The sequence below is a fragment of the Bacillus rossius genome, chromosome 1 (genome assembly GCF_032445375.1).
Source record: "Bacillus rossius redtenbacheri isolate Brsri chromosome 1, Brsri_v3, whole genome shotgun sequence".
NCBI classification, from domain to species: domain Eukaryota; kingdom Metazoa; phylum Arthropoda; class Insecta; order Phasmatodea; family Bacillidae; genus Bacillus; species Bacillus rossius.
Genome location: NC_086330.1, coordinates 150733672 through 150755715, shown reverse-complemented (window position 1 = coordinate 150755715; position 22044 = coordinate 150733672). Strand labels below are relative to the sequence as shown.

The 22044-nt window shown below is 36.0% G+C and overlaps 1 protein-coding gene across 7 annotated transcripts in view; it reads right to left on the bottom strand.

The window, feature by feature from the left end:
• The window catches only part of LOC134546287 (uncharacterized), an 87503-nt gene that overhangs the window by 53147 nt on the left and 12312 nt on the right, over positions 1 to 22044 (bottom strand). For 3 of the 7 annotated variants that reach the window (XM_063389002.1, XM_063388999.1, XM_063389000.1), the window contains exons 2-3: positions 4754 to 4947; positions 4070 to 4643 (exon numbers count right to left, since the gene is read on the bottom strand). The exons of 1 other annotated variant lie outside the window; for it this stretch is intronic. In XM_063389002.1, coding sequence (XP_063245072.1) covers positions 4070 to 4125 — 56 coding nt within the window. In that variant the 5' untranslated portion in view covers positions 4126 to 4643; positions 4754 to 4947. 3 more of the 7 variants (XM_063389004.1, XM_063389005.1, XM_063389001.1) reach the window with 3 other exon arrangements.

The following is a 22044-nucleotide window of genomic DNA, read 5'->3' as shown; positions in this document are numbered from 1 at the left end:
TTTTCCTTGCTAGCTTCTCAAAATTGTTTAACTTGAAAAATGAAATTAGTTCTGCGCTCCAGACTGTATCCATTAATTGAATTGCAAACAACTTTAATTCAGTTTTAACAGTTTTTTTCATTACAAACTACGTGATTAAGAAATTTACATTCATTTCAAAAGTTTATGTCACCTTAAATCGACGAGGTAGTTCGGGTATTCAAATCACACAAATATATCCAACATTTTTATTTTTGAAATAACATTCAAGCAATGAAAGGTTTTCCATGTACACTCACGCTTACATTTTCAAAAATCTTCCATACTGTGATGACAATCACTTAATAATAGATTATATTCTAAAACTAGAAATAAAAACATCACAAATTAAGCATTAATATACATATATAAATAAATATATTTTGAAATTGCAAAATATCTTTTGAATTTGCAATAACTAAACTACAAACAAATTTTTAATCTACTTCCTAACAAAAATGTGGAAGTCTAACTCACTTCCCAATTCTGTAACGAACAATTTAACTTCGGGAAGAAAATGGTGTTTACACCAACATATTGTGATCTTTGTATTCTAGGTTTCAGATCCTATTTAGTTACACAATTTAATTTATGGATACAGCATCATACTATTTTCTAAAAAGACTTGAATTTTGGACAGTATGATGAATATTTGAAAACAAATTATTTGGAATCTCGTTCCAAGTTATTTACAGAGACTTTTTAGCTGTTGTAAAAGTGGAGAACAGGTGGATTCAGACTTCAGGCTTATTTAGTCACGTTAAAGTCCACCTGAGAATAAGAAACAAATAAATGTTTACATAGTTTACCTCAACATGTAACCAGCAAAATTCACAAACTGACAAATTCATCAGTGAAGAACAGAATTTAATTTGCTAAACGCAAGTTTGACCTTAAATAACATTTCAGTTCATTTTTTGAGAAAAAAAATCCCTTGTAAAAATGTCTGAAACATCAGCTTTGATACTTAAAACACATTCGCATTGCCTAATTTTACATCTGTGCATCAGATATAGATATATGGTTAATATTTACATAGAGCACTAGTTGAAAATAATATTTATGGAAAACCACCAAAAATATCTTTACAATCCACTATAATTATGAGATTCAAAATAATCAACAAATAAATCAACAACAGTCAGTTTGTAGCAACATTACCATAAACTGTAAGTACTAATATGTTACCATTTAAAACATTTCAGTTAAAACTGTTCAGAACGATAAGAAAGCAAACCTACATGATATATTCTTTTGCAGCTGTCTATTTCACTTTTGTGGCCGAATTTTGAGCTTCTATAATGTATTTTGGGTCACGTATGGATAACTTTCGGCCAACACGCGGATCAATAATTCCTGGAAGGAGGCAATTAAAATAGAATTGTTTTAGTTTGGGTAGCATGTTTTCTTCCCACAATAAGTAGTCCTTCTCAATAATTTCCAGTCATTCCCAAAGGAGACCAAACGACAAAATAACAAACTTTCCGCCCTGTAATATGTAAAATACCTTGTATTTGACAAAAGTAATCGTGATTTCTGTTCAGCTGTAGGGTTACATCTTTCATTTCCAGAAACTTAATTTTTTTTTTGTTTCTGTTGCACTCTCTATAGATATTGATTGTAGTGAGATTGGGCATTTGATCTCGACTATTTCAGTTTCCCCTATAAGGCCATCTGGTGATGCAGCAAGAAAAGGAAATTCGTCATCCACTACCAAACTACTTGACTGAACATCAACATTCTTTTGCGATGCAAACTGTGCAATGGCAACAGATTCTTTTTGCAATCCCCATGATATACTTACATTTCCTTTAAAAACTTGGTACTTTATTTCTTTCACAACGGAAGCACATGATGTAGCTTTCATTTTACAAATCCTTCCAAAAAATGAAGCGGTGAGTCTTTTGCTTCGATGCATTCTCCAACAGAAGGAGGCACTTTGGTCTCGGGTACTTTCTTCTATTTCTTTCTTGTCTTTGGTTTTCAATTCTAAGAGAAATTCATTCTTGCACCTTGCAAATTCAGTTTCAGTCATATCTTCTTGGATCACTGATGCTTCTACGCCATAATCATTATTTTCTCCCAAAAATCTAGCGCCACTGTTTTGTTTTTCATGTTTCCTTTGAAGTTAAGTCGGTGACGGTTGCTATTTTCCAGCCTTTTTCTGCATCTCTCAATAATTGTCTTCGTATGGAAGTCAGTACTTTTTTTCACTGAGATTTTATGAATAAGTCTGTGCAAGTCAGATTTTGCATTCATAGAAACTGCAGCTGCATTACACCTTGTTTGATAAGAGTCACGAAGAGAAAAATTTACTCTACCACCAACTGTTTTCGCAATAATTTAATTGAAAAGTTCTGAAACGTTGTTGTCTACCACGTAAATTAAACTGGATGCATTATGTGCAACCCATTTAACTCCAACTTTTAATTCATCAAAAACAGAAGTCTCTTTCAGAAGTGGTACAATATCAACTTCTCCTGGTTTAGAAGAACCATCGCAAAAATAGTTTCTTTCTTGGCAGCATGAGTGATCACCGAAAACATTATGAGGACTATTCAATACGTCTTTTTTCAGTTCTGTAACCCTAAGTGCTGACTAATGTTGACCAGTTATTTTCTGTATTTGATTCCTGAAACAACAACTGTCCTTAATCTTTTAATTTTGTTGAGAACACTATTTCTCAAACGCACATCAGCCAGTTTGTTGTTTTTATAAACATCACGAATTTAGTTTGCGTAATTTCGCAAAATGTAATTGCGGCATTCAATATTTTGGAATGGAAGTGCAGGGCCATATGGCATACAGTCAATTAATTTTCTGTGTACGCTGGAGTCACCATTACCAATCAGCTTATGATATTTCAAACCATGCATGTTAATACTCTGCAAAAAAACCTTCAACAATGATGTCTTGTTCCATTGATGATGATGGACCATCCCAATTTTTGGCACATTTGTGAGACTTAACTGATGATTTTCCTTCTTCCGACTGTCGATCACAAATAGAACAATATTTGTTACGAACTCCGACAAAAAGAACTTTTTTAGTTCTGTATCCAATGATGGCACCCTGAAAAGAAAATTGTTTATTTACCTTTAAATGTCATATTTAACTAAGAAGGGTTAATATTTACAAAAGACAACTTCCATTAAATAATTTAATCACATATACGTAAATGGAATCACACCCGCTAAAGGTGTGAGAGATTCCGCTTTGAATGCCACTAGGCATGGCCATATGTGTTACAGTTGTTTAAAATACTTTTAAAAGCCATATCCTGATAATACTATCAGCAAATAACATCCCTTTCGGCCTATGGGCGTAAGTAAATTTAGAAGTACCTATTTATTTGGAAATTCTTTGAACACTTCTAGAAACTTCTGGAACATTTTAAGAATTTAATGTACATAACAACCTATATGTTTTCCAATATTCCAAAATGACCTATTAAACATTCTTTCACGTTCCATGCAAAAAAAAAAGTTTTGAATGTTTTTAACTAATAGCATCTAGCTCTGAATAGCTTAGAACAAATGTTATACCAACTAAAGACGTAACACATTTTTTAGGTAGATTTCGAATAAAAACCACTTAGTGTAACCATACATTTTGTGACATCCAGAAAAATTTTTTATACAGTTTTTCGTTTCATGTTCCATAGACACCAATGCCAAAGTCAACTTAAAAATGTATACATATATTGTTTGTACCAAATCACAGCAGTTATCGTGTCCACAAAAATGTGATATATTTATAAATATATACGTATGAACTTTTGAGTAAACAATGGTTTTGGGGTCTATGGACCATTAAACAAAATATGTTTTCCGGTATTTGCACCATGGTAACTACTACAATTAGTAGTCTTTCTTTGAAATCTACCTAAAACATGGGACATTAATAAGACATTAAAAATATTTTTAAACAATATAAACCATACTTATCACAAGAGATCAAAACTTTGACGTCAATTAACTAACCTGACTCAATGAAACAGTAGGAAAATCACCATGTGAAAATAAAAAAAATATTCATTAATTATTCTTACCACACCAGAAAGTGAATCATACTTTGTTTTGTATGATAGTTTAGCCCAAGCACCATCCGCAACAACCACAATTAGATGGATTCCATCCTTTTCAATCTCACTAACAGCCTTTGCCAACTCAGACTCTTCTGCACCAGTTTCTATCATGACGTCTTGAAGTGTCTTGTTTATGGATTCAGACACCTGGCCATGGTATACTTGCCATGTATCTCTTGATATGCAAGGCATACTAACAGAAGCACATATTTCTTCCAGTTGTGAGTAGCCACCTCCAGTTGTTACAACACCAGCAACTAAAGCTGCATTGACATTCATTAGTTCGGCAGTCTTTTCAGGTTTTTCTGTGCGAACATGTTTAACCAAATTGCACATTAAACACTTGAAAGTTAAAACACTGCAGAAAACTGACCACTTTTCCTTGACAATTTTCATGTCCGAAAATGTGCAGTCAAATGGAAAATGAGGTCTAATAGACTTAATGCTGTCTATAAGATAGCAAAGGTCCATAATTCGTCTGCCTTCCATACGAAATTCAGAATGTTTATTTGTGTTGGCATCAGCAATTTCAAGAGATCTGAAATAAAATTAAACAGCCTTTAGAAAACAGTATATTTTAAGTATGTTGTACAGTAGCACGTCACACAGATTTTGAGCAATATTAGCAAAATCGTTTCATGTACTAACCTATCATATTCATTTGCGGTAGACATATCATCCTCACGGACATGTTCTATATTGGAGTGGCTATTTTCCCTAATTTTAGGAGTTTCTTCTGCTGCTTCACTCCTGTAGCTGATATTGTGTTCTGAAGTGGATACCAATTGCAATTCTAAGAATGATTCTTTCACCACATCTTTTGTCTCTTTTTTGATATGTCCCTGAAAAAATTATACTTCAGTTAGAAATAATAAGTTTTCCTCACTGGTATAAGAATCACAAACGTTCACATTGCAATATGGCGTGGTTAAAAATAATAAATACTAACCTAATATTGTCAGGTTGTTGGCAGAGTGACAATTTAAAAAAAGGTGCTATGCGTGTGCCGGAAATTAGGCATTTCGACACCTTTTTTAAATTTTTATTATAATTTTAAATTAATTTTGGAAATTTTATTTTTTCAATTTATTTGGTTACTATAGGGCGATTTACTCTTTGTTAGGCCTGTGTACGCCACGTAGTTAAACTTTGTGCCAGTGGACCGAAGCACCTTTCTCAGAGACCTATCTGATATTTTGCTAGTCTAATGTGGACGTGGGCAGGTTGGTTGAAATTTCTCTCGCCTGCAGTCACGTCCCGGGTTTGTAATATTAATTCCCTGCATGACAAAAATCACATAGAGCAGCTTCTGGCCTGCAAGCTGCTACTTCTGAGAGGCCTGCTGAGAGTAGCGAGTCTCGGCACGAACGAGTCTCCAGTGGACCTCTGTTCCCAGCTTAGTGGCATTTTCTGTCCACCCTCCCCTCTCTCTCCACCCCCCTTAGTTCTGAGAAATCAAGCTAGGAGCAGTGACCTGACGTGAAACTAGCCAAGACGATGGCCTACTCCAAGGACATCCTCCCTTGTCCTACAGTGACCTCCACAACATTTATTTTATTTTTATTTATTTATTTATTAAATTTGTGACATGCACACCAACAGCCGAAGCTTTGGAGGTGTGCACAGAACAAGTAATAAAAACACGACACATACAAACGAATAAATACAACATAAACAGGATAATAAAAGACGACACATACAAGCGAATAAATACAACATACACAGGATAATAAAAGACGACACAATAACAAAAAAAACAAAACAAAACAAAACAGCAACAGAGATAATCTTAACTAAATGATCTAGAATGGGAAGAATAAACAGGATTATAAAATTACTCAAAATATTAGGGTAATCATAAAAATTAAAATTTAAAGTTTTTAATAAAATTTTCATATTTATTGAAATTTGAGATAAGTCTGAAAATTAAATCATTATTATTGTGTAAGGAACATAATAGGGCTCGAAGGCGGCTTTTAAACTGCGGGACTCGAATACCAGAGTTATCAAGTAAGTATAAGCAATTAATTTTTGAACTATAGCACTTAAACACAAACAGGGCATCCAGATGGATGCGACGATTTGAAAGAGATTCTAATTTGGGTAATTGATGGTGTCTAGAACTAATTATTTTGAACAATTTATTTTGTATGGATTCAATTTTGTCACTATCGGTGGTGTTAATACTGTTCCAGATAACTGAGCAATATTCGAGTTTACTTCTGACTAAGGACAAATAAAGAGTAAGAATGGATTCAATATTAGATGCATAGTAAGTTATATAATTTATTAAATATAAGGTTCTACGGGAAAAGGATACTAAAGTATTAACATGTTGATGAAAGAATAGTTTGGAGTCAAGAGTAACACCAAGATCTTTTATACTAAGAGATTTGGAAATTTTTGAGTTGTCAAGAAAATAATCATATTTAACTGGATGAATTTTCCTTGTGAAAGAAATAATTTTTGTTTTATCTTTGTTAAGTGAAACTAAATTCATTTTACACCAATTATCAATTTCAGTAATATCAGATTGAAGAAGCAGACAGTCATTTAAGGAGGAAATTTCTCTCGATATTTTAAGATCGTCAGCAAACAGAAAACCAGTAGTATGATGAAGAACTTTAAAAATATCATTGATATAAATATTGAATAGTAAGGGAGATAAAGTACCCCCTTGAGGCACACCAGAAGTAGCATGATATAAAGTAGAAGTTTTTTTATTAAGTGAAACAAAGAAACATCTATCTTTAAGGTAACTAGTAAACCAGGTTATATAATTATTACAGAGACCGAAGTTAGAAAGCTTAGCTAGTAAAATGGAGTGATTGACAGTACCAAAGGCTTTAGCCAGATCAAAATAACATGCATCAACCTGCCCCCTTGTTGTAACTTTATTGTATATAGGATTAATAAATGAGAGAAGATTAGTAGAAGTTGTCATACTATTTCTAAAGCCATGCTGATTAGGAGCTAATCTGTTGTTTATTGGGAAGTTAATATGTTTAAATATTATTTTTTCAAAGATTTTAGTAAAGCCATTTAATAATGATATAGGCCTATAATTAAATACACTGAGTTTACTACCCTTTTTATGTATGGGAATAACCTTAGCTATTTTCCATTTAGTGGGAAATACTTGTGATTTTAGACTTGTATTAAATAGATGCAACAATAGAGGCATTAGAATAAAAGAGCAGCCTTTAATAATGAAATTTGGTATACCGTCAGGACCAGTAGACATAGTTGGTTTTAATGATTTAATTCCCCATAAGACCTGGCTTTCTGATAAGAATGATACAGGAATTGAATCGTGAATAATATCGGGATCAATGATACGAGGGTGGTTGGTGGATGGTACATATACACTAGCAAAGTACTTAGCAAAGACATTAGAAAGAATACCTGGATCATTACAGATATCACCATTGACATTAAGAGAATGAGATTCACTATAACCATTTTTCATAACATTGACATATCTCCAGAATTTTTTAGGGTTATTCTTAACCTTATTATTGATACTACGATTTCAATTAGTTTTATCACGCTTAATAAGATTTTTAACTAGTGCTCTATATTTAGAGAAAAGAAGGTAATACTGAGTATTATTGTTTCTTTTATAGAGTTTATGAAAGTGTTTTTTAGATTTTAAGGCATGAATTAAATCACCAGAGAACCAATAAGGATGTTTAGAGGCCTTACGTGTGGATAATGGAATGTGAGTATTGATTTTATCACAGATACAAGATGTAAGTTGATCTACAAGAGCATCTACATCAGTGGTGTTATAATATTCATCCCAATTGTGGGTTTTTAGAGAGTTATATAGGCTTAAGTAATCACCAGCTTTGTAGTTTCTGAAAATAGAATCTGGAGTAAAATTGTGTGAGGTCGCCTCAATAAGTAGTTTAATAAGTAGGGTAGGATGATAGATATCCTCTTTGACCAGAGATTCATCAGCTTTTTCAACCACACAATGGGATAGATTAGAAAGACAAAGATCTAGAAGATTATTGGAAGATTGTATTAGGTTGTGCTGAATTAAATCCAAATTAGATATGAAATCAAGTAGGCACTGAGCCTTGGATCTGACATGTGCACGGGCAATATTGAAATAGTGATTACCTTTCCAATCTATCCCAGGTACATTGAAGTCACCTAAGATAATCACATTATCATGAGAATTAACGAGTTTTTGTTCAAGAGCTTCAAAATACAATGTGAATAGATTAGGTGATGTAGTTGGAGGAAGATAAATATTACCCAATGTTAAGTACTTATTAAAAGCAATTTTAATATTAATCCATACGGCTTCTACTCCACGATAGTCATATAATTGAATTAGCTGAACAGAAGGGAATTTATGTTTATTCACTGCGATCAACACTCCGCCACCACGTTCCATTGATGAGAGTAGCGGATCCCTATCAGTTCTAAAAATAGAATAATTATCGGTGAAATAATGAGCATTGATACATCTTTCGTTGAACCAAGTTTCTGTTAGACAGATTATGTCATACTGAGTATTAATAAGATTATCAAAGAATTCAACTGATTTTGTTCTAAGTCCTCTAACATTCTGATATGCAATTTCCCATTCATTAAGATTGGGCATTCACTGGAAAGTGAGTAGGAAGCACTCCTCCAGGCCCTGGCATAGAAGTTGCTGGCATAAAAGGTGACGATGTACTGCAGGAACTTGGAGGTAATTGGGTAGAATTGCCGAGAGCTTCAGGAGATGAATTAGTACTAACAATTTGGTCTTGATGCAGTTTTCCAAAGAAAGGACTGATTAAACAGCCACTGGGCCAAAAAACAATATTATTAATTCTACTAAAATCTTCTTCCAGAACAGATACATGGAAGGAGGCGTAAGAATTATGCTTTGTCCGGAGCTTGGCCACTTTGACTTGCTTGAGATTTAGTTCGTTGGAAATATAATCTACGACTTCTTGTTCCGTGACAGACGGCTCAAAACGCGTGACTAAGAGAGCTTTTGTTTTTTTGTAAATAGGTTTAGCAATTGTTTTTAATGTTGAAACATTCCTGATGCCAATTTGCAAGGGATTTTTCTTACGATCCGTGTTAGATGATTTTCTATCGGAGTTTTCATTATTCGTGGACTTGCGTGAATGTTGTACTACGGTAAAGCCGTCTTCGTCGACGAGCTGTTTACCATTTTTTCTGATGACGTCGTTGGAGACACGCTGAGTTGTAAGTGGGTCACTGGTGGGCGCGCTGTTGCCAGATACACCGGATGACTCGACACAAACAGGTTTCTTGTTTGAGGAGACTTTTTTTACTACTTGACTGTATGAATTAACAGAATCAGTCTTAGAAGATAAGATCTGTTTGATCTGTTGCAGTTCATTTTTTATCTCTGCAGTTTCACTACGAGTGTCGATAAGAAGGGTTTTTAACACCATATTCTCGCTTTTTAACTCGTCAAATTTCATACTGAGGGATTTCACAGCCGAGATTAAGTCTTCCATGGTGGGATCCAGAAGTTTTACCGTCCAAGCTTCACTAGATGATTTTTGGTTCGATGAACTTTCACTTGATTTTTCAGATATTCCCGGCGAATTAGAAATCACTTTTTTAGTAGGCGATCTGAACATTTTAGTAACCGTGTCAGGAACTAATTCAATGATCGTATCATTATTATCGGGTAATGAAAACCCATGAAAGTCGGAAAGATTAAGCAGCGATGAATCAATTATGAGTGGAACTCGAACTTAACGATAGTGAAGAAATAATAGCACATTAAAGCCGGGGAGCGCGCGCGCACGTCCGTCGGCTATGAACGCTCAGCCGTCAGCGGCAGAAAAAGAAACTTCGGCCCTGGTGGCCAGCGAGCAGAGACAACGCCAGTGACACCTGGCGGCGGGTCAGTTCACCGCCTCCGTTAGTTCCCCTTTAGGCCGCCAGAGTGCACCACCAGCTACGCCATAAGGGACTATGCTTTCTAGTCACGTCCAGTTAAAGTCGATTCTTTGTAGCTTCCTGTTACCACCGGTAGAGAGCGCGCATGTCGTGTTGTTGTCACGACAGCCTCGGACTCCTTTGGAAATTTTCGGCCAAAGCCGAACCTTCCCCCTCCTTTTCCCTAGGGCCGACAGCCCGTTTTAATTAGGAGTTTTGTCCGCCACGGCGGCACTTAGCACTCTGACTTCGGGTACTTACAGCGTCAACTCGGCGTCCTCTGTGTTAAGAGGCTTTTCGCGGGAACGGCGAATTCGTGTGCTTAAGAGATGTAGTCAGCTGGCTTAGGGGATGTGATCCCAGCTAAATATTCAGTAGCCAGTCAGTAGTAGTAATTAGTACAAGTCATGTTTTTATTTAAAGTTTATTAATTTTGTTTTATTTTCCTAAAATGATGGTTTCTTCCGTGTCATCCGCGGTATTCTGGTCCGCGCCTCCTGGTCTTCTGCGTGAGACATCTCGTGAGCCCTGAATCTACACCCTGTTTGGTGAGTAATCCGGCCTTTTGTTTCTCCTCCTCAAATTCCCGTTTGTTGGCCTTTTCGCGCCGACTGTGTTTGACTGTCTGGAAGCAGGTCTAATTTGTTTTGAATTTGACTTGCTTTTCAGACAGGGTCCAAGTGCTGGGGAGACAAATTGCTCCCAGCTTGTTGCCCTGGACCTCGAGCTCCGAGTCCCTTTAGAAGAGATCTTTCCCGGCCCGACGTCTTACCTTGAAGACCCGGGTGATAATGTAAAATAAACCTCTCCCTCCTTTCTATCTACGAACTACATTAAACGAATGAATAGCCTACCAGCGAGCAGTGACTTAAGAACTTAATCCTCAAGAACATGTAGAATCAAGGAAACTAATTATCTATGTAATCATTGGACGAATCAAATTTTGGTGTGATACTTCAAATTTTTGTTTATGTAATCGTACGTTTGTTAAAGTTGAATATGTGTTGTTTTAATAATATCGGACCGGCCCATTCTCAAATAACTTAAATATATTGTTAATACCCTTCAATGGGAAACTTACAAATGCCAAAACAAATGGAAAACCGAATTAATTATTTACATTTTTAAATAAAACAGGGAACCTATAGACCAAGCTACTTATGTGGTGTTTATTTATTTATTATATACCTTATTCTATTTAACGATCCACTAGCTCCCTAGTTGCTTGTGTGCAGGGAGTCTAAATTTGTCTTGTTCACCACCTCGTGCCCCCTCTGGTAAATAACTTTAATTTCCTCAATATTTTTGAACCCAGCAGTTTCCAAGGTTTTTTTATCATCAAATTAAAATGATATAATTTTAGGGCACGAGGGGCATTTCACGTGATTGAATCAAGGTTCAAACACGCTACAATCTCTCACGCGTGAGAGGATAACAATGAGAGGCAATCCCTTCCAGTAGGGATCAACAGAGTGTGATCTAGAGTATGTTTAAACTGTGCCAAATGATTATCAACAAAATATCTAATCAAATATTTATTATTAACAGACAACGCGATGACACAATTCTCCGGTTACAAATGTACAATAACACAAACGACGTTCCGACAACAAAGACCGCTAGGACTTGCCCAGTTGCGGGCATACAAATAAATATTGGGGCCTAATTTTTGATGCGGTAACGTTCACGAGTATTGAGCACAAGCATGAGTAAATAGGCCAAAAGCCCAGCCCACATGAAATAAATATTTAGCAACAAGAACACACGCATGCTCTATTCCAGGGTCCAATTACTGTAGCATGAATGCTGGCCTAGTGCCCAAATCGAATTACAAGTTACAAGGTGTTTGACGACGCGTCGACAACAAGGACGGTGGTTCGGTGCGGGCGGAGGTTGTCTTAAACTAGCTCGGGTATAGGGCCCGCTGCACATGACACGATAACAATACAGGGCAGAAAAACTAGGAAAACAAATTTAACTATACTGCCCAACTGAAAAACTAGACGTCCTATACAATTGCGGACGCATGATGTTAAAAGCATGAAATGCCCTATAGGGAAGACGAACAAGTGGCAATGCAAGCCACACCACAAAACAGCAGGCAGATCGGTGGGGCGCAAGAATTTACAGCCCAATAGCAACAAACCACTATGGGGAGTGACATTAAGACATCTATGGGCAATGTAAATGGCCAAATAAAGGCACGGCCATATTGTGCATGCACTTACGATCTACAGTTTTCGCTCAACGGCACCGCCGATACTGACCCGTCCTCCATCTCCAACCGCAACCGAACGACCCGAGACAAGCTCATACAGCAGCTTAAATAGCAGCACCCGACAGATAGCGCTAGTGCGGCGGAGGCGAACTAAAAAGGGGTGGGAGGTGGAAATGGAGAGGGAAATCTAGCGGTAGAAGCGGCGGAGGGGAACAGGGGTGGGGAATGCTAGGCCGCGCGGGAGCTATGAACGAAGCAGCAGCTTCAAATGTTTGATCCAAAATCATCAATATTTTCGCACATGGAGAAAGCAGACAGCTTTGCCGGTTGAAGTTTCCTTGCGTCTGTTGTGCATATGAACTTTCCTCTGTTTTTCTCAAATCGCTACCAAAATCAAAATCTGTATAAAATTAAATATATAAAAATAATGTTATAAATAAATTTTAAAAACCATGCTATGTAACAAATGCTATTTTCACATATTGTTAACGGTTTTTATAAGATATTTATTTAGCTTCTTCAAGCTCCCATACTTAGTATTTATGCGAAACACAACCACCATTTTCTTAAATAAATTAACGAATTCCTTACCAAATAAGGACAATATCATCATAAACTTTAAATATGATAAATAATTTATCTGGATCATACCAATTTTGCATATTTAACACAAGTAACTAATGTCATTATTTGTTTTTCAGTACAATAATTTTCTGGCTGACTTGGTACGCTGACCTAATAGGGGTACTGCAGTACGTAGGTTTAAATTTAACCTAAAAAGTAGCCATCTAGCTTGATTATTTAAATATTTGTATTTGAAATAAAAATTAGTATTAAAATATAATTATAAATCACTCAACTCATTTCCATGGCTGTAACTGATAGTTTACTACTTGTGTAGATCTCTTCAGGCTCTAAATTAGCAGCCTTGTTTACAATGGCTGTTGATGCTGCAGCAAACTTCCTCCAGTCTCTGCAATTTTCTGTACATCAAAAAAACAAATGTAATTTTAAAAAATCAATTTCTACTGGTTTCATACTGGCCAGTTTTTTTCAGGGGATGGTTTAAAACAAATTAACATAACTTACACACAAGTCTAAACCTGGTTTAGTCTTGAAGTAGAAGTTACAAATCCCAATGCCCTGAGGGGGAATCAAACTCGTGTAAATCAACAATCGAAGGGAACCAGAAAAACTGCACCACTTGGCTACAGTGGTCACGAAAAAAATTTAAAAATGGACATTTTTTCATGCAAAATTATTTTATACGTTTTGATAAGTTTACTTTCTCACTAACAAAAACGAATAATTTTATTAAGCTTATCTATTTTTATTATATGCGATTAAAGTAGTTGCTTTCCTTTTCTTGCGTGGTTCACAAAGCTTCAAGCGACGTCTAATTTTCTTCTGTTCACTTGGTTTTTCTTCCATTTGTAGTCCTTCAATGTGTTGTTTGAACACTTCAGGTACTTTATTTCATTAGAAATTTTATATTATTATAAGCTTTAAGATATTTGAATTTTAAAGAAACACAACGTTTTGAGGTTAAACAAATATATTTAAAGAATATCGTCGGTCTATTTAGCGAACCTCGTAACTCCCTGCTGTGGATAGGCACACTGAAAGCAGTAAGTGAGAATTCCTTTCAGTCACAAGGGTATCGTTTACGTGGCCGTTATCTTCCTCTCCACGCACACACACATGCACAAGCAGTCTGCCTCCCCTCCGAGGCTGTGTTCCCCCACCACTCTCTCCCGCCCTGGGTCTCGGCTGGCTCCGTCGAGCTGCAGCACGAGACGGTTGGAAATATACCAAAATTTTCATAAACGGTGGATAAGAAATCTCGGAATTTAAAGCTATGACTATACGTTTTTATTACACCAATTTCTTCAGAATAAAATTATCTTTTTGTCTATAAGCTTTCTTTCTTTCATTCTCCCAAACACTACAAAATTAACTCAAAGTTGGATATTTGATGATTTTTTCTTTCATGTTTATAAATTCAAAAATAAAAATTTAAACGTATACCCACAATTGTTGTAGTTTCTTCTCGTGTGTGAAAAATTTCCAAATTCGTAGTTTTGATAAATAGCATGTTATCATCTTCCAAAAAGTAGTGTGTTCGGGAACCTTTAATGCTACTAGGGAGAGCCCTTAAATAGAAAGTGTAAGAGGCTGCATGCAAGGGCCACGAAGTCAGGAAGGGGAGGGATAAATGCAGAGTAATAGTGTACTTCGTAAGGGAGTTATTAATTTTTTTGTCCTTCAACCTCTTGTTATTTTCCAACCCTTGCAGTAATAGCTGGTCGTATTAAAATTATTTCAGACAAAAGTTGTAGATAATATTTTAAGATTTCACAATAAATAAAAACTGATTTGATAGAGTACATGGTACGGAAATTATGTTTTATTTTATTTCAACCTATTGCAGGATCAAAAATATCGGACATGTGTTTTAGATAAAAAATATAATATTTACAAGAAATATAAACAGATTAGTTTGTGTGCCTGCTAAGGAAGTTATGGATATTTTAAACCCTCGTTTTGTCCACCCTTTGCAGTAATGGTTGGTCGTATCGAAATTTGACTTTGACAAAAGTTTTTGGTATTTCTCCTATGCTTTATAACACGTTCGAATGGATGTGATATTTTCATACCAAAGGAATTATAGTAATTTTTCTGTTGTTCAAAAAAAAAAAAAATCCCCATTTCTTCCCTTTTGGTCAGATATTACCCAATAATCAACTCAACCAAGACTTTTGACTAATAGATTTTATGTATCAGTTTGGAAGGGATTTGTGTAGAATGAAGGCAGTTACAGTGTCTATAAAAATGTGATGTGTGTGTGTGTGTGTGTGTGTATATATATATATATATATATATATATATATATATATATATATATATATATATATATATATATATATATAGTGCAATGTATTTAGTTTGCAAAGTTTCTGAAAATATCTAAATTCAGGCTGTAATGTATTTTTGAGTTAGAAATAACCAAAATAATTCAAGTATGTGTTGTAACAACCCAGATTACAGCCTTCCTCATGCAATCCAGTAATAATCTTTTGTTATAAATTTTTTTGTCAAATTTCAGGTTAGGTTTTCAAATGATGTAAAGTTTTTTTCTTTTTCGAAGTTAAACATAAAGTGTTTCACCAGGTTTAATGTTTTATTTTATAATTCATAAATTTATATTTCAAGTATTTTTTTTTTGCTGGCTTCTTTGTGTGGGAAGGAATGCTGACGTGATTCTCCTTCGTTTTTTCCATGACCGAGGCTTTGTTTCACACGCTAAGCGTGTGAGTCACGGTCACGGGAGTGCGAGAAAAATACAAAATCGTGGCGTTGTGGGAACAGAAGTAAGCATTTCGTGGAAGCCTCTGTTACCACGTACCGTGATTGGCTGAAAATTACGTCAGCGAGTCCAGGACACTGCCCGCACAAAGGAAAGGAAGGCTGTAAGATCAGTCATTGTCCGACTGACAGGCCGAGCGGTCGTTGTTCGGCGGCGGCTCCGGGTTTTAACTTCTTTTTAATTTCCCTTTAATTTTTATTTGTTCGGTTGTGCTAAATATTTTGTGATTTTTAAATGAATAATTAAAACCAGGTAATAAATTGAACATTGTGTATAAATTCCTTCTTTCTTCGTGACCTGCAACCTGTATGTTCCACTCATCACCTAATTTGAGCTAGCCGGAGGTGGTGGGTGGTAACAGTGTTGACTCTAGAATATTTTATTCAAACATAAACAGTGTTAAATGGTATGAATAAAATATCATTGTAAACAAAGAAAATGTTAAGATTAAAGTGTGGGTGCCGTGGATAAGATTGTATTTGTATCAAAATCTCATGTGATCTATTCAAATGCATTATTATATATACTAAAAATTGAAGCTACGAACATCGTACAAAAACTGTATTATTATAGTGATGAACGATTTGAATTTTGTCACAACACTACACTTTGGCGTATATTATGAAGCTAGATTCCTTTAATGAATTAGGTTTTACGGGCTCTTAACTGTAACAGTGTAATATTCGCTTGTTTAAACCCTTACAAAACATATCTTACACAAAACATAAATATAGCCAGATATTACAAGATCAAGCTACAGATGATTTTTGCCTCAGTTAAGTTGTTGCTATCTCTGCGAGTGATGCAGGACCTCTGACACATACAAGTTGCTGAGAGGATAGAACGGCTAAGCAATTAGTAGATTCAATAGTTAAAGGGCATTCCACATTAAATCAACCAATAAAATAATTATTTCAAACCTTGAAGTTAAAATGTATCATATTTTGTGATTGTATTCTACTCATCAGTATGACCAAAAATACAAAAATAATTTTTTTTTTTACTTTTTGTTTTGATCTAAAAATTTTGAAAAATTAAAAAAAACTATAGTTTGTAGGAACATTTTGAAACATTTAAAAGCACGTACGTAACTCTAAAATTGTTTGTTATAGAAAGCTCAAATTTGTACCATTCTCTTCAGAATGACAAGGGCTTTAATTGACATATAACTTGAGTGTATCACATTATTTTATATGTTTACAAAGAACTCAAAAAGTGTTTTTATAAAAAAAAAGAATTTTTAATTTTGATGAAAAAAATTTATTTTATACCAAACCTCTTAAGTAAGTTGTGTACAAAGTTTCATGATGGAATAAAAGTTAGGTCTAAATAGCGTCATAATAGTTTCTTTGATAAAGTATTTTTGCGTGTATAGGCCGCACATTTTTTACTTAAATTTTAGATAAAAAGTTAGGGTGCGGCCTATACACGCAACTTATTTATTTACTTTTTTTTTAACCTAGGAAACAATTTTCTATGGCAATAAAGTAACACCAAAGGCCCGATACCAGCATAAAACAGCATTTAACGCATGAAAATTAACTGTATGCATTAAATTTTACTTTTATTATTGAACTTGGCGACTGTTCGACAAAATACATCGGCAAAATGCCCTCGCAATGTTGCAACATTTCAATGTTCCCGCCCTTGTGCAAAGTAAACAAACATTTCCGTATTCCCACCATAAGCAAAGTAAACAAAGACAAGTGACCACGAAAATATAAAATTTATAGAGAACTAAAAAGACATACACTTATACCTCTAACAATTTACATCAGCGTCAATAAAATATGCGCGCGCACACTTGATTTTAAATAACAACAAAGATGAAATTTTTTCGTCACACAATGCAATATTTTACTAATGTTTTACACATCAAAGTTTCAAATGTTTATACACTTTCATCTTCATCATCGTTGACAACTTCATCATCGTCTGCAACTTCTTCATCGTCGACATCGTCGACAACTTCGTCAACATCGTCGGTGTCGTCATTTTCGTCCGCTGCTTCCCACAAAAGATTGTCCTCGGTACCATCCATTTCATTCGAAATGCCTGTAACCTTAAAGCTTTTAGATACCTTTTCAGGAGAAACCATACGCCACGCCTCGCTGATCCACTGACAAATTTCTGCAGCCGACGCCCTTTTCATGCAACCAGATTTTGTTTTCTCCTGGGACGTCTGCACCCACTCGTTGTACAGGCGACGGAGATGTGATTTAAATAGGCGATTGATTACAACATCGAGAGGTTGTAACATCCCAGTAAGTCCGCCCGGAATGATACCAAGATCACATTTATCTTGAAGGAGGCGGTCTTTAGCGTTTTCCGAGACATGGCCGCGGAAACTATTCAGCACCAGCAGCGACTTCTGTTTCAGGAACGCCCCAGGCCGCTTGCACCAGACACTATTGATCCAGTCTAAAACTAATCCTTCTGTCATCCAACCATTTTCCTGGGCACAAACGATTACACCGGGCGGAAACTTCTCCTTTGGAACTGTCTTTCGTTTCAACACAACATAAGGAGGCAATTTTCGTCCGTCAGCTGTGATACTCAACATTACCGTGCATCTCTGCTTCTACGTTTCCTGTGGTGCGAATGCTGACTGAACGGGAGCCCGCCGGGTCGATTGTTGTAGATTCCAGCATGTCAAAATAAACCGGAGTTTGATCGCCGTTGCCAATCTGACCAAGCATGTAGTTGTTCTGTTTACGTTTCTGCACAATAAACTTTTGGAAATTTGTCAAAATCTCTTCATATGCTTCCGGCAGTTTCTGAGCGATGGTAGTCCGCCGCCTAATGCTCAAGTCCCTTCTCTTCATAAACCGGCGTAACCACCCGTAGCTTGCTTTAAATTCAGTTGCAGGAATATTCTTGCCCGTTGCGATTTTTCTTGCATCAAACAGTAGTATTTCTGTTGTTACACAGAACCCATTTTTTCTTGTAGCTAGCACTTGCTGGTACAATTCCTCTTCTACTTCCGGGTATTTGCATTTTTTCCCCCTCAATGCAGCTTTGTATTTCGGTAATGATTCTAGTGTATTTTTTCCCTTGTACCAACGCCGAACATTCTTTTCATCGACACTGAATTTTCAGGCAGCTGCCCTTTTTCCGTGTTCTAACGCGTAACTAACTACTTGTAGTTTAAATTTAGCGCTGTACATTGCACGTACTTTACCCATTTTCACGTGTAAGAACTTGTTTTGACCGAGAAAGGTTGTAGGCAGCATGCGCACGTGATGATCTGAAGCAACAGGCTGATCAATATGGCGCAGGCTAGGCGACTAGCTAGCAAGGTCACACGCCAAGGTCGTACTGCACAACACATGTAACTGCAGCGTTGCCAAGAGTAGGCGCGGCCTACAGTCGCTTCATGGGAGCGCGCAGTTGCCACCTATTACCGATGGCGATAATGAACACTCCGGCGCTTAAAATTCCCTGTGCGGCCTGTACACGCGCGGGGCCTATACACGCAAAAATACGGTATAACAACTGGATCTAACAGGTTTTTCAAGCAGTGATATGTTTCTTTCCTGTCTAAACTTTCCTGTGTAGTCAACTTTCTCCTACTAGGGTTCTTGTCTCAGTCATTGTGTTGTGAGTTGTCTCTGAGTGGACGAATGCTCTGAGCAAGTTCATGCAATACAAATGGATAAACTGTGGAGTAAATATTGTTGCAATCCTTTTAATAAAGACAGGCATTGGGTAACTAAGAACCTAAGGACTGTCACACCATGGTTGACAAAGCTAAATAATATTATTGAAGATGGAATGAAAATTTGCACTTCTTGCTGCTTAGTTACATATGAAACAATCATATTCAAGTTCTGAAAGTGATACAAATATTCATGATGGACCATTGGCTGAAAATGTAAATACAAAACCAAGCTGCAGCAAATATGATCCTGAGTATATGGATATAGCAGAGGTGCCCATCCCCCCCAAACACTATGACTCACCCCCCCCCCCCCTAACCTAATGATGCCTCCCCCCCCCCCCGAAATTTTTAATGCCATTTTCTCAATGATTTACTCAATTATTTTATAATATTATACTTTTTTAGTATTATATTTTATCACATTTTGCATTAATTAAAACTGACTTTCTAATAATAATTTTGGTCATATCAGGTAATATTTCCATCCTGAACCGACAGATGCCAAACTGCTTTTGTTGAGGAAAGTGCGGGGTTTACAATTTGATTTACAAGATTCTTTTCAATTATCAAAACACCAGAAACATATTTTCACATTAGAAACTATAATTATGTAAAATATATATACATTTTTCTCTTCTTTTAACCACCCCCCCCCCCCCCCCTGAAATTTTAATGACGCAGTCTGCGTCGTTACCCCCCCCCTTGTGGGCACCCCTGGATATAGAATCAGAGAGAATTTTTAAATCATTGGCATCAAAAGGAGATTCGCCTGTTGTTAAAATAAATTGTAAATCAAATAAGAAATACTGCAAAGAAAAACTTCACAAAATTAAATTAAGATTTAATGAAACTTTTTTCCAAGCTAACAAACATAGAAAAGGATATCCGCCATTCAACTCACAGACAGAAATTCTTAATCAGCTAAAAAAAATTTGCAACAGCAAGGAAGAGTGAAAAACTTCATATTTTAATAATTTTACCAACCAGTTGGTCTTGTGCATGAATGGAACGTGAATTTGGTATTAGTAACTATATGGCGAGAACTGGAAAAAAAACTTGTCAAAGAAAAGGGAGTGCTGATCCAAAACCCGAGAAAACTCTAGCTCGCAAAACAGGTGTGTTGGTAACAGAATTTTATGACGACGAAGTGAGTAAGCAAATGCCTGGAAAAAACGATAATGTCTCCAGAGTAATGCCACTGAAAATAAGCCAATCCACGTTCAAAAAATGTTGATTTTGCACAATTTCCATGAAATTTAAAATACTTTCAAATCAAAATTCCCTTATTTAAAATTTTGTTTTTTGAAGTTTGTAGAACTGAGGCCCAAGAACTGCATTATTGCTGATGCCAGTGGCAATCATTCTGTCTGTGTTTGAACTGCACGCCAGAAGATAAAACTCATGATTTCAGGAGGTAGGTTAAATAAATTGACACTTCATGGCGGCTCTGAAAGTCCTCTATCGAGTTACAAGGAATGTATGGATAAAGTTATGTGCAATACACCAATACAGGCATGCTTCCCAAATAAATGTAACTACTGTCCTGATATTGAGGAATTTAAAGAAGTTTTAACCGGGTTTTTCAGGAGGAAATGATTTGACAACATCATTTACATACAAAGGATTACTGTTGACTGATGCAATTTTGAAACATTTACCAAACCATCTGATGAGTTAGTTCAAGAATTTGGCAATCAATTGTTTACCTTAAAAAACATGACTTTGTTGCTAAACCACAATCAAGGGTTTTCTCTAAATAAATAATAATAATAATCTTTGTTGTAAGAAAGTGAAGCTGTAGCAGTTTTGCCGAAAATTATTTGTTTGTTCTTAAAGATGAGGCTCAAGGGTTTCATTGGAACAATTCTATGGCTACTGTACACCCTTTTGTAGTATATTTCAAGGAAAGTAATCAAGAAACAGGACAACAAGAGCTAGTTCACCAGAGTTTTGTATTTATGTCAGACTGCCTAACACACAATATTGTCATTGTTCATGCTTTCCAGAAAAAGTTGATCCTATTTCTGAGAAATTATTTGCCAAATTTGAAAAAGCTGTACTATCTTTCAGATGGTTCAACTACACAGTACAAAAATCGTAAAAATTTTCTGAACCTTTGCTATCACAAAGAGGACTTTGATGGACTTGAGGATGAGTGGCAGCACTTTTATGCTACATCACATGAGATGGGAGTTTATGATGGAGTTGGGGGTAAGGTAAAAAGACTTGCGGCCAAAGCCAGCCGCTGAAATCCATGTAACAATGAAGAGTATATAAATGAAGAAAATATTCTAAAACCAAGGTTTGAAAAAGCTGTGGCAGTCCCTAGGACCCAGAAATTTCATGCCTTCATTCCTCTAGACCTAAATAGGGTCAAAACATAAATTTACTCATTTTCTGACATGATTCAGAAACATATATGGTACAAATCAGCTCTGGTGATGAAGACATTCCATTTGAAGAAATTGTGGGTTTTGTCGCTTGTGCTAATGATAAGGAGTGGTGATTGGTGCATGCTGACTATAAAGATGATGTTGAACTTTGTGTTTCCTTTCTTCTCCCAAAAGGACCATCACCATCATTCACCTATCACGGAGAGCAGAAACCTTAGCACTGCCAATAACTATATTTTGTGCAAATTACATCCAACCACAGCAACAGGTAGAACCTACCAAGTTCCAGCAGATGAGATGGCCAAACAAGCACAAGTTTTGGTAAAGAAGAGAACTCACCTTTACTAATTTGAACCGCTAAAAGAAGTGGGGGAA